This window comes from Trachinotus anak, unplaced genomic scaffold (assembly GCF_046630095.1).
Source record: "Trachinotus anak isolate AG129_WGS33_773 ecotype Australia unplaced genomic scaffold, CSIRO_AGI_Tana_v1 ptg000004l, whole genome shotgun sequence".
In the NCBI taxonomy this organism is placed as follows: Eukaryota; Metazoa; Chordata; class Actinopteri; order Carangiformes; family Carangidae; genus Trachinotus; species Trachinotus anak.
The window spans coordinates 1,012,193-1,025,555 of NW_027273855.1; the positions used below are offsets into that span (position 1 = coordinate 1,012,193).

The 13,363-nt window shown below is 41.1% G+C and overlaps 1 protein-coding gene across 2 annotated transcripts in view; it reads left to right on the plus strand.

Moving 5' to 3' along the window:
- Positions 1-8,113: 8,113 nt before the first annotated feature.
- The window catches only part of LOC139619992 (DENN domain-containing protein 2D-like), a 31,500-nt gene continuing 26,250 nt past the window's right edge, over positions 8,114-13,363 (plus strand). Inside the window, exon 1 of one of the 2 annotated variants that reach the window (XM_071475088.1) lies at positions 8,114-8,338. In XM_071475088.1, the coding sequence (XP_071331189.1) occupies positions 8,321-8,338 (18 nt within the window). In that variant the 5' untranslated portion in view covers positions 8,114-8,320. The remainder of the gene's footprint in view (positions 8,339-13,363) is intronic. The other variant, XM_071475089.1, reaches the window with a different exon arrangement.

A 13,363-nucleotide genomic window follows, 5' to 3' on the forward strand; every position in this document is an offset into this window, starting at 1 on the left:
CAAACTTCAACACAGTCTACAAAAGAAAAAGAAAAAAACTCTTTTTGTTGATTCAGTTGTGTTTTATGTCCATTTCTACAGTGTTTGCATCATATTCTACAAGCTTTTTATTGTACAGGTTCCACAGTCAGTCAGTCAGGAGATGTTTCAGAGTCATTAGGTTCTGTAAATATGTTGACATAGGAAATATACTTTTGAATACTTAAGTATTTTCAAAAGCAAGTACTGCAGTATTTTAACTCAAGTAAAAATTTTACTGAACAACTTTTTACTTGTACTGGAGTATCTATACTGTGATACTCTCTGCTCTGCTCATACAGGAGCTGTCAGGGGGGTGAACTTCAGCAGGCGTTATGTAAATGATTTATCTCTGATGTGCTCAGTGCCGTGCTTTTGGACCAGAGACACGATGAAACTCCACCTTGTGGGACAAGGACTTTGTGATTAGTGCTTGTCTGTGACCCATTTCTCCAACACATCCAGACTGTGTGGCTCTGAGTGACGTCCTGATCCAGTGTGAGCATTATCACATCTGAGCGTACAGGACGAGTGACAGGCAGGAACACCTCCGTCTGAAGATATCACACTGACATAATCATGTCGTCTGGATTTCTGCCCGTCTATCTCCACATGGGTCAGTTTCACTGCATGTTCTGTTTTTATATCTTCAGTGTTTGTAACATCTGTACAATCACCTCCAACAGAGAGTTTATCTCCTGATAGTGCCCCCTAGTGACTGAAATGTTCATTACAACCAATACAATGAAAATGTTGGAGGGAGCAACATAGGCAGCCTCCTGCCGTCCTCGAGGATGGAGGAGCACTGGACTTTCCTTTACCTAAGGAAAGGAGAAAATGCCATCCCACAATTCCTTGCTGCAGCAACATTTAAAGTGATGCACAACAGTAGTTTCAGCACAGCTGATCCAAGTAAATGTAGAAACAACAGAGCAGCTGTTTTATGTTTGTGACATGATCCAAAACTTGTGGAAATTCTCATATGATTGGCTGTTAGGAGTCCTCATGAAGAAGAAGTTTCATCTTCATTATCATCATCATAACAATCTATATGTAAATGTTGTTTCAAACCTCTCACTGCACAAAAAAAAAAAATCAATTTTCTCTACTTAACGAATTTATTAAAAAAGAAAAAAAAAGGGTAAAACTCAATATAACCTGCTTGTGTCTGAATATAGGCCTAATTTATTCTGGTCCCTACTCAGTTCCTTCTCTTTTTTGATTATTTTAGTTTTGTTTTTGTGGTTAGGACAGGAGTATTTATATCATCCATTGGTTCTAAATAAAGTTGGTTTAAAAAAAACAATCCAAGTAAGTGCAGCCTGTGTCTCTGAGGAGAGAGGAGTGTTCGCCTGAATGGTAAAACCCCATCGTTGTGAAGCTGGTCAGTGATTGGTCAGCTGATTTGATAGTAAACTTTTCATCTTCCTCTTCACTTCCTCTTCCTTCTTCATTTCTTCCTGTTTTCTCATTTTCTAGGTTCATCTTGGTTCATTCAGGAAAAATATAAAGTGACAATTTCACACAGTCAAGGTTATTGTTACAGTCATGTGAGTCAGTCATTTATATATGATGTTTAATATATCTACAATATTGTGCAAAAAAATCACTAAAAACAAAGTGAAGATGCTTTAAAAAATAAAGCAATGAATAGTTTTTATTTATCAATTAACTTCAAAGTGCAGTGAACAGAAAAAACCTGAATGAGATCAGGATTTGCTGAGCTGGAGCAGGACTCCTGCTTCTCCTGGGCTCTGAAGGCGGTTCAGATGAGGAGGCTGAACAACCTCACGAAGTGCAGGTCGTTAAAGTTAAGAATATAAGCACTGACATGTCATCTCGGCTCCAGATAAAATATCAAATGGACATTTTAGTAAATAAATAATAGACAGAGGCAAACCAAGCAAATGTTTGGGGCCCTCACAGGGGAAAGGGGGCCCCTGATGGCTCCTTGTATTGGCACATTATGTTTGGTCTCAGAGTGATTGATACAGTCTCTGAGACTTTAAACATTAAGGGGATGTTTAGATGAAGCAGTCCGGTCCCAGGTGACCCTCATGCTCTCTGTTCCTCTAAATTCCAGTGCAGCAACGTACCACTTCACTAAATAACATGTTTCTAGTGACTGGCTATTTTCTGTTGTTATATACCTGCGGTTGCAGTTTGTGTTTTTGGTTTGGGGCCCTCATTCACCCCACCTGCTGCCAAAACCTCTCCACCCCATGTGAAATATTCTAAATAAACAGAGTTCTGCTGGAGTCTGGAATGAATCTAATATCCATCTTGGACATATCTCATTTATATCTGTTATGATCTAATAAATCTGGTATAAAAGTGGTGCAAAAGAAGAGCCAGAGAGCTGTCAGTCAGTCAGAGTCTCGACACCCACACAGTCCTGAGAAGAGGATCTTTGTCAAGTAAGAGGAGAGAAACCATGTGTGTGTTTGTGTGTGTGAGTGAGACATTGTAATTGTCGTGTAAAACTAAAACAAATAAATGAAAGTGACAAGTCAGCAAATTAATGTCAGTTACACAGTAAAATGTGATAATGTTTTCCAGCAGAGGGCCCCAGTGTTCAACACTTGGCCCTGTTTTGCAGCGACGCAGCAGGACAGGCAGATATATATGAAACAGACTCTCCAGAGCCTCAGAAACAGCCACTGCTGGAACATCACATGACTGTATCTGGGCTTCGTGTGAGCTAATGTCAACAACAGAGGAGCTCCACTCTGATTCTGACTCCTGAGGGCCAGACGGAAACGCTCCACCAGTCTCTAGACGGGGATCACTCAAAGGCCCTGAGACGAACACACTACTCTTTGTTTTTGTTTTTTCTCTTTCCACAGATTTGAAATGTGAGGGACTGTGATGTCACTTACTTTCATGCACCAATCAGGATTGAGCTGGTTGATTATTTGACTGCTGTCAATCAAATCTGATCCAGCCAGTGGGTCCTGGTGACGTTTATGAATGTTTAACTAACACTTGAAGATAATTGTTCGCTGCATTTTCTCTTAGAGGAATACTTGAGATTTGAGTTTTCTAAAGCCTTAAAGTTATGATTTGTAACTTTTCCTCATTAAAATGTCGAAAAACAACTGTTGTTGAGTTGTGTTCTTACATTATCCCAAATGTTTCCACCATCACATCCTCTGTGTGTCAGTGCTGTTTGTCTGACAGGGGCCCGGCGCTGTGTAAGTGATATCTCTCCTTACATCTGATCTCAGAACAGCTCCCTGTCCATGAAGGATCTGCTCCTTGTTTGCATTCATGGTGTGATTGACCTCCCTCTTGTTGTGGCAGCACAGTGTTGTCTCTGAAAACCAGCTTGACTTCCAGGCACCGTGCTGTTCTGAGATCAGTTATGATATTGTACGCATCGTACGCATGCGCAGACGTGTGTGGAAACTGAGCGTTATTGGCAAGTAAGTGAACAAATTACATTAATTTATCTTCTCTGAGCAGGATCTGCAGTAAGTCTGAGGATTTTAAGGCAGAATGTTGTTACAGGAGTAGAGCAGCTTCATTCTGGGATAGGTCAGTACGTAGGATGTGTGTGTAGAGAGAGAGAGAGAGAGAGGGAGAGAGAGAGGGAGAGAGAGAGAGAGAGAGAGAGAGGGAGAGAGAGAGAGAGAGTTAGCTCGTTGGTTAGCAGAGAGTTAGCTCGTTGGTTAGCAGAGAGTTAGCTCGTTAGTTAGCAGAGAGTTAGCTCGTTGGTTAGCAGAGAGTTAGCTCGTTAGTTAGCAGAGAGTTAGCTCGTTGGTTAGCAGAGAGTTAGCTCGCTGGTTAGCAGAGAGTTAGTTCGCTAGTTAGCAGAGAGTTAGCTCGCTGGTTAGCAGAGAGTTAGCTCGCTGGTTAGCAGAGAGTTAGCTCGTTTGTTAGCAGAGAGTTAGTTCGCTAGTTAGCAGAGAGTTAGCTCGTTGGTTAGCAGAGAGTTAGTTCGCTGGTTAGCAGAGAGTTAGTTCGCTGGTTAGCAGAGAGTTAGCTCGTTGGTTAGCAGAGAGTTAGTTCGCTGGTTAGCAGAGAGTTCGTTCGTTGGTTAGCAGAGAGTTAGTTCGCTGGTTAGCAGAGAGTTAGTTCGCTAGTTAGCAGAGAGTTAGTTCGCTGGTTAGCAGAGAGTTAGTTCGCTAGTTAGCAGAGAATTCTGTTTTAACTTCGCTGTTGTTCAGGTATCATGGGTAGAGTCGTCATCATGCCATCATCATGTTATCTGTCCTGCTTCTGCACTGATAGCCCTGGAAATATGTTCCAAAGGTACGAGGGTCTGCAGGTGAATCCTGGATTAAGTGCAGAAGCACGAGCATTCCTCCACTGTGGAGCAGATCCCCCAAGAAGTCTCCCTGTATGTCTACAGCACTGACTGTTGCACATAAATGTTGTTCTTTCCTAACCAATGCAACATCACTCAAGTCAGAGCACCTACAGTTTACTGTAATCTGTGTAGCAGTTCTTTTCTTCACCCATACAAAGGAATCCTTTAAAAAAAAAAGCCTCTATCTCTGAACTCCTGCAGCCTTGCCTCCTTTGCCCCGGGGCCCAGCAGCTCTGCACCAGCTCCTCTCTGCTCTGGCTCTGGTTTACAGACCTCCAGCGACACAGCTGATTGCCAAACCTGCTCAGGAAGAACGACACCATTGACTGTTCCTGCCACAGAGACGGCAGCTCCACACTCATCTTCTCAACACCTTCTGTCCAACCTGAGAAGGTCAGTTTTTGCTATTGTCTCTGACCATGCTGCACACATTACAAGTATTTGCACACATTTCACACTGTTCGAGATGTGCGACATGTAAACAGTGTGATACGCGCCCATACTCACATACACCCTCTTTACAGATGAAAAACAGCTTTTGATTTGCATAAACTCCTTTGCTGTGCCAAATGATTTAATCTAAGAAAATTAACCTGACTGCAGAGTCAGATCTTGAACCAGAGGTAGTGAATTGTGTGTTACACTACTACTGAGACCTTATCATCACACTATCATCTCCACCTAGAAAAGATATAAGAAACACTCTGAAGACATGAAGAGGAAGAAAAGTTTCTCACAGGAAGAAAGAGATGAGTAAACCTTGTGTCAGTTATGCAGTATAACGCACAAAGAGTGTTAATAATTAAGAGGTTGGGGGATGGGGGGTATAACATATGCCTCACTTACTGATAGCAACAGACATGCACTTCATGGACAGAAAGTGGACCCTTGAAGAAAGTGTGTTGAGACCAAAACATTGCAGCTGTATGTGAAAGCTGAAGGAAGAATGATGCTGTGATCACAGCTCGAGATGGGACCAGTACTTGGTTCCTGTTCCTGGACCATAATACTGATAAGCACCTGTAGCCTGGAGCCTCTGATGATTTGATCATTCATTCAATAGGCTGTAGTCAGGCATTTTCACTTTGCTTACTGTTCAACTCATTTTATCCCCCGTACAGCAGACAGGTTAAAACAAAGTTCTATGGGCTGATGAAACAAAAATCAAAATGATGGAAAGAGGAAAGTGTGAAGAAGAAAGGAACAGTTCGTGACCCAAAGTAGAGGTGGGCGATCTGGCCAAAAGATCATTTGACAATCTTTTTGGGAAGAATCAGTCCACAGTCTGAATCCAGATCTGCACCCTATTTCCACTCTGATTTTATTCTGAAAGTCCTGACTGGAAGTTGTGATTTGTATCTTTCCGCTGCTTTAACGCTTCTATCGGATGTTTATCTGCTCACTGCTACTCTTTACCCACAATGCTCTTCTGTTTACAAACTGTGTCACATCCAGTCACCCTTTCTGCTACAGTTAGTGGGCGAGCTGTTTAACAGTTAACAAAGGGCTGGTTAGCAGCTATTGAACTTTTAAAATGAAAGATCTAAATAAAGCACCTTTAATGATGCGATCTGTATGAGTCATCTGGAACATAGATCATATGCCAAAGTAAGATTCTCCATGATATAAGATCATCGGATCACCCACTAGTACAGACATTTACTGTTTAAAAAAATAGGCATTAATATTATTTATTGTAGGTTTTCATTCAAATCTTCACTGTAAGAATATTTATTTTGTCGTATCTGAACTTTGCAAAGTCTCTATTTTGTAAGTTTTGAAGCAGGATGGACAGAAGGAAAGAATCCCTCCAATAACTGTCCAAGAACTATTTTTGCTAAATTTAAAAACTGCAAACAAGGAACGTGTCCATAACAAAAGCAGAGAACTCTGCAGTGTGGTTCCCTACACTTCAATTCCTCTTTCTCACAGGTGTGAAAAACTGTCCTGTCAGTCCACCTCTGATGTTGGAGGTGGAGCCTGGTTACAGTCGTTCTGGTTCATCCTAAAGGGGTTTAATGGGGTTGAGTTCTTCCACATCACACTGGGAAAAGCATGTCTTTATGGACCTGGCTTTGTGGATGGAGTTGAAACATGACAGGGTCTTCCCCAAAATTAAACTTTGGGTAAATTTCAGCGAGGAGGATCTGTTCTGTCTTTCTTCCTGTCTTGGAGGATTTTTGCTCTTTGCTCCTGTTACTTCCACTTTCAAACGTGGTCCAATTTCTTTTTTGTTCATTGGCCTCTTTTAGTGATAAATGACTTTATCACAACATCTGGCCAATCATCTTCTCTGTCTGTCTTATCTGGACCTGGTACTGGCTCATGGAACACAGAAAACGTTATTTTCGAAAATATCAGATTCAACTTCATTTAAAATAAGGGACCTCAATAAACTGTTGAAACTTCCCAGACCAAACATTTTCAAAAAACCACAGACTGTAAATAAAGAAATAAAGATGGGCGTAGCCTCTGTGACGTCACCCACCGGTTTCTGAGGAGTGGTTTTATAGCTCAGAGTGAGCTGCTCCACCGTTGCCATCTTGGCAGTGCCCGACTCCACCAAACTCCTGGCGTATCCAAAAATGGGCAAAGAGGTGGGGTGTGTGTGAAGCCCAGACTTTGGTGCTTGGTGCTTTGTGGCAAACATACACTCACTCACCTGTCACTCAAAGCAGCCATGCCCTCAATTATGCATAACTTTAGTTAGTTACTAATAGTTACCCCAGGTTTCTCAGATGCTTTGGTGTCATGGTGTTTAGTTCAGTAGCCTGACTCACCAGATGTAGGCTATGAGTATAAAACTTGCCACTGGGCGCCAATTTCCCCGCTTTCCTTCCCCTGCCTGTTACTGTTTTGCAAAATCTCCTTTGCAACAGGAAACAACAACAACAAACAACAACAGCCTGGGCTCAGCGCCGCCCAAGATGATTGTGACTGACATGCAAACAAGCCACAGTGATTTTAGTTCTAGAGCAGAACAATAATGGGTGCAGCCAGACAGTCTCCAGCTCTGACACAGCACTCTGGAGATAGGTCTGACTTTGTGAGACTAAAGAGAGACAGGTGAAGAGAAGCTATTGTACTTCTTCAAATAGTGACCTTAAGTTACCTCAACTGCAGAAGGTTAGAAGTGTTCATTAGTACCAGGCCTTTATTTCTCATTCTCCCTGTCTGAGTATAATTGGTCATATTTTGGTGGGACACTTCATTTTGATCTGCTCCCGTTTGTCCTGTTTAAGTTACTATATTACACTGTTAATAACAAACTGAATGCTTCCTGTAAAAGTTTTAAATTAAAAGCCCTCTAGCTTTTCAGTGGATGCTCAGTGGAAACCCTTCATATGTTTTCAGGTCTTTTATTGTGAAACATTTGCAGGTATTCTGACAGCAGCCAGATGCTATCAAAAAATGACAAAGCAAAGTGGATCGGAATGAATGAAGTTATCCAGAACAACAAAGTGTTGACAATAGTGTGTGTGTGTGTGTGTGTGCATTTACACTGTATATCTAAAATAACTGGCTGACTCAGACAGACTCAGGCTTGTAGTGTGAATATAAACAATATAAACGGTCATAAAACTCCCAAGTAATATATGGTTTAACTGGTTTCAAAAGTAGATGAACTGGTTTCACTACACAATACACCGATACACAGACACACACATGCAGAGACACACACATACCCACACCCACATTGTGGTATCTGCGTCACTGTACTTTGGTTTAACATTGAAAGAGGAAATCCCAGCCTGAGACTGAAGTCCATCAACTACACGTTTCAATACGCACACTTCCTCATACATATACACTTGCTGCTTCATCGTTACTAATTGCGGCTACACGGGGCGACTGCATGAGCTGGGTGAATTTTTAGCCTGTATTTACTGATGAAGAAGTAAGTCAGAGATATGCTACAATCAGCACATTAACAGTGGATCCAGTGGATAAATATCTCTTTAATCTGCTCTTCTAAGACAAACGGACAAGATGTCACAGCAGCAGGTGGTGAGTGTGTTTAATGCTCTTTGTGTTGTGAGCCTTAGGCAGCACTATTTGTTTGAATATTCTCATAACATGACAATTTTATACTGATATTGCAAAAGATTGACTGAATTCAGTATCAGAGGATGAAGGTGCGGTGCAACAGTTAGGAAACCAGAACAGAGCTGCACAGTGAGATGTTAAGACATGAGTGGGAAAACATTTGAGAAACTGACATTTCCTGTAGATATCACATGACAGGAGGAATAGAGAACTTTGATCTTGACAATTTCACTTTTACTTCCTGTGGTGAGAATTTCAAGAGCCATTCTCTCCTTATGGGGGGGAGGTTGTAATGACCAAATATTGGTATCCTGCAAAAAATAAAAGAGGTTGCCTCTCAGTGAAACTACCCTGAAAAAACAACTAAACCAGGGGGTCCTGTGACTTCCTGTGCACCTGTCTCAGATAGAAAAATGTCTCTGTGATGAAACGTCAATTTATTGTCGTCCTTTAAAATCCGGAACTGATTACAAATGATGCAGTAAATACTTTATTCTAGTATAAAATGCATTATATCACTTCATTTTAAAGGGTATTCTGCTGACCAGTGTCTGCTCTGTTTCACTGTTTCACTCATACCATCTCTGTATGAGTGAAACACTAACACAGTTGGATTATATTAGTATAATGTTTGGTGTTGTAACACACGGGCATCAGCAGGTGCAGACTGACGTGCTAATCGACTCTTACTTCTCCCGCTTTCTGTTTATGGTATTAGTTAGTAGTTAGTACTAATTACTTTGTGGTGACTTGATTTAGCAAACTAGATTTTATCTTGGTGGAAAGAAATAAATGAAATGAAATAAAGTACATTTACTAAGCCAGTGGTTCTGAAACACGAGTTGGACCACAGACCTATCTGATAAGATTTAGTTTTATTACAGAAAGTCGTTTAAACCCATGAGCAAAGTAGGTTAGGTTACATCATCAGTCTGACACATAGACTTTTAACACACAGCACAGACAACACTATGTGCACAAACTTTGCTTCTATGCAGTGTTGCTACAACTTATTCATACTAAGCTCTGTTTATACCTTTTTGTTCCGAACTTTACGGCCGTGAACCTTCGTCTAGAAGGAAGAGGCTGAACTTCACCGTACAAAGGTTTTGAGTTGTTATTTAAAATGGAGGCAGCTCTCTGCTGTAACTGTCTGGTGTCCAGGGACATTTGGTTGAGCTGTAACTCATAAATCAGCTCAATGGACTGTTTAACAATTAGACTGAGAGAATTCCCGCTCTTTAAAGACACATTTCCAAACCATGAAGCCAGAGGAAGAGATAAAAACAATTCAATAAAATTGCCTCAAAGTTGAGTTTTGTTTCAATAATTGTCCCAAGGTATTTGTAAGATTATCACATTCCTCTGTCTCACCTTTACCTCATGTACGTTGGCTCGTCTTCTGAAATCAATCATCATATCTTTTGTCTTGGATAAGGTCACAGTTTAGTACAGTCTGCATAAATTATTCTGTATCTTTACTACCACTTGTATTATTTGTGCTGTTTCCTTGTTTGCCCACCATCCCCCTGTTTCCATATCAACAGCCCTTTGTCCTCACATGACCTTGACCGTGCACGTGTTATTCAGATGGTATCATTTACATCTAAATTAACATTAGTTACAGATATTGACTGGCTGTGAAGTAAATCAACCCCATTGATCCAACCTGAACCCACAACACATACAGTTAGGGCTGTGAGAGTTTTTTTTTTAATTTGGCCATAAAACATAATAGACGAAGTGTAAATAAAATTATATTTAAGTGTGTGTGTGTGTGTGTGTGTGTGTGTGTGTTTAGTAGGATGGTGAGAGTTCATTGTATACCATAATAACAATAAGAATTTGTATTATAATAATGATAATGATCACAAGCATATTATAATAATTATATTGATAATAATGATATGCAGATATTGGCAGACTATAGTATAGTCACACATACAAATATGTGACTATATTAGATATATAAGTTGAAGGTTGGACTCTGTGGCTGCTCTCACTGTCACTGTCACTGTGTTATTTATGGATTGAATGATAGTGAAAATAAATGATTCCCCTTTTTGCTTCAGACCGAGTGTCAACCCACCGTGTTGTAACTCATTGGTTTGTAAACTAAGGTTTTGAAACCTCAAGTTTGTAATTTGTCCATCACCATCTTGGTTTTTTGAAACCAGAAGAACCCATATTTGGATGAGAAGGTGGAGCTGAGGAGGAGTGAGGGTGGAGCTGACATGCTCTGTGCTCTACACGGCAGGTCGCTGTGTGTCTACGCCCATTTTCATATACAGTCTATGCTTCAGACCTCACTTTGAGAACCACTGTACTAAAGCACTGCACTTAAGCATTTTTCTATTGAAGCATTTTTCTAACAGCTGTAAATGGTTAATTTACACACTTTGCTGAATATTTTCAGTATATGCAACTTTATGAGAAAAATATCTAGTAAGAATATTTCAACTTAGAAAGTAATTTTTTTTTTCATAATTCCAGCATCACAAACCGCTGTATTCTGTTGGTTCAGAGTACAGAAGCTCAGTGGCGGACGGCTCGGGGGCACCGGGACGTTTCTCAGTGGCCTGGGTGGTTTTGACCTGAGCTGTAAATGGTCAACTTGACCAGTGATAGTATAGTGAGCAGGAATGAGTTGACAGACCTCAGGTGTGATTCTCACACCTGGGCCACACCTTTTACCTCACCTGTGCCTCAGGCTACTGCGGCTCACAGGGGTGTAGGTTTCCATATGGACAGTAGGGACACGTCCCTGCCAATATTTGAGTGAACTCACTATGTTTGGAGGGAGGTCATTAGATTATTACCATGTGTTCTCCCAGAGGCTGCGTCTCCAGGACAACCAATTTTAGGCATGGTCGCATTTGATTGGCTGGAAGGGCGGGGGCTATCTGGAGGCTCATGTTATGTACCAACATTGTACTTAATGTAGACATGGAGGAGGTGGGGGCGGATCAGTGTTTGGGAAGTTATCAGTTTCAGTCCAGACCTCAGACATGGGCGAAAATGTGGTGTTTCAGATCACTCTCTGTCCTCTGTAGTGCACATAACTTCAGTCTGTCCATGCCAACACGTTCTATACCGTCTAGAGCTTGATTGAATACAGATCATATTTAATAAATCATTCAGCTGACAGCATTAAACAGTCCTCTGTTGGGGGGCTGTTGTATCCAATGTTGAGACCAAACCTCACACGTGTCCAGGCTGCCAGTGTTGCTGCTGCTCCAGCTCTGTCTGTCCACAGAGTCTGTCTTTGATAACAGCATCAGTAATAGAGTGTACAAATTTGGCCTCCACCTTCTCCTTTAATAACATGCAAGTGATAAAATGGTTTAAAAATATTTGAACATATTTGTTGGTCTGCGCTGTGCTGTGAGTGATGCTTGTGTTTTGTAATCTGGTTTACTTTCCTCTTTGAGCCGTAAGAAGACTGGTTTCACTTCTCAGCTGAGAGGCCTCTTCAGCTCTGACTGACTGGTGGGGAGTTCCCTTCAGTTAACCTCACATGTGAGCCGTTAGTTTCACCTGAGTCATGGTGCGCTCTGTTTAGTGATGGTCGTTCCTGCTGGATGTAGATGGCGTCTGATAAAGCATCGGTCCCGGTGGACCTCTGGGTCCTGACCGGAGGAGCTGGATCTCCTGTGCTGTGCCGTGTGTTTGTGAAGTGGTTGTTCTGTTTCCTCAGTGTACAGGTGTGTGTGCTGCGTACACTTCGTCACTCTGCTTGTACCTGGCTGTTTCGTCCTGAGGGGGGACAGGACACACCCTGTCAGGATTCTGTGTTTGGTAAATTGAGTTTTTTTCAGATGTTCCAGCAATGACAGTGTTGTTCTGTTTATTGTTGGTCTCTGTTCTGTATTTCTCTCTCTATCTGCTTTGTAGCCACATATTTTCCCTGATGTGTTTTTGTTTCTCTGGGCTCATCCTGAGCTCGATGGTTTAGGGATCTGACAACCCCCAGCTCGTTCTCCAGTGGGTGGTGAGACTCACAGAGGAAATACTGGTCTGTGTGTGGGTTTTGTGTGTGCCAGACTCCTGTGACATCCTCCTGAGTGAACATAACGTCACTGCACGCTGCACTGATGTGCTCTGTGAAGGCTTCCACTTCCTGTGTTTTGATTTTGACCCAGGTGTCATCCACATCCCTGAACCAGTGAAAACGTGTGAAGAAGGTCAGAGCTCTGCTCTTCCATGAAGACATTAGGCAGCCTGCAGTGATGGCACCATGACACAGCTGTGCTTCTGTCTGTACAAACCCTCACCCCCCAGAGGTGACAACAAATATAGATAAATGAATAAACACAGAAATAAATAACTAGATACATAAATAAATGCAAAAATAAAAAATAATTGTTAATGAATAAAGATAATTCTATATTTTATATTTATTCTGTATTTCTACATTAATTTATTTGTTTCTATGTTACATAAAATGGAAACACCTGACAGGCAAAAGTCAAGTCAAGGCAGTAAAAGTAGACCCATCTAATTGATCACACTTTTAACCATTAGAATTCATTTGGCTTTAATACTTTACTATTACTGTTACATTTACTAAAGTAAGATTTTGAAAGCTTTTACTTGTAACAGAGTCCATCAACTACATCATTGTAGTTTTAGTGTTACATAAGAAAATGACCTGCAGACTTCCTCCACCTTTCACACATTATTAACAAATACATTTGCAATTAATCAAATAAAACCTGGACTGAACCTGGAGCCCTCAGACCTTCAGACTCTGTGACCCTGGGGCGGTTGTCGGTGGTAGTAGAAGTACTTTTAATATTTACTTATTAATCTGAAAAGTACCAATGATTTACAGATGGTTAGTCCTGCATTCATAATTTAACTCTACAAAGTATTATCATCAAAATCTACTGAAAGTGTCAAAAGTAAAAGCTCCTGCTTTCAGAAAAATGGACGCTGGGAACAGAAAACAGCTGAAAGCTTCAAATAAATGAAGCACATTCAAAA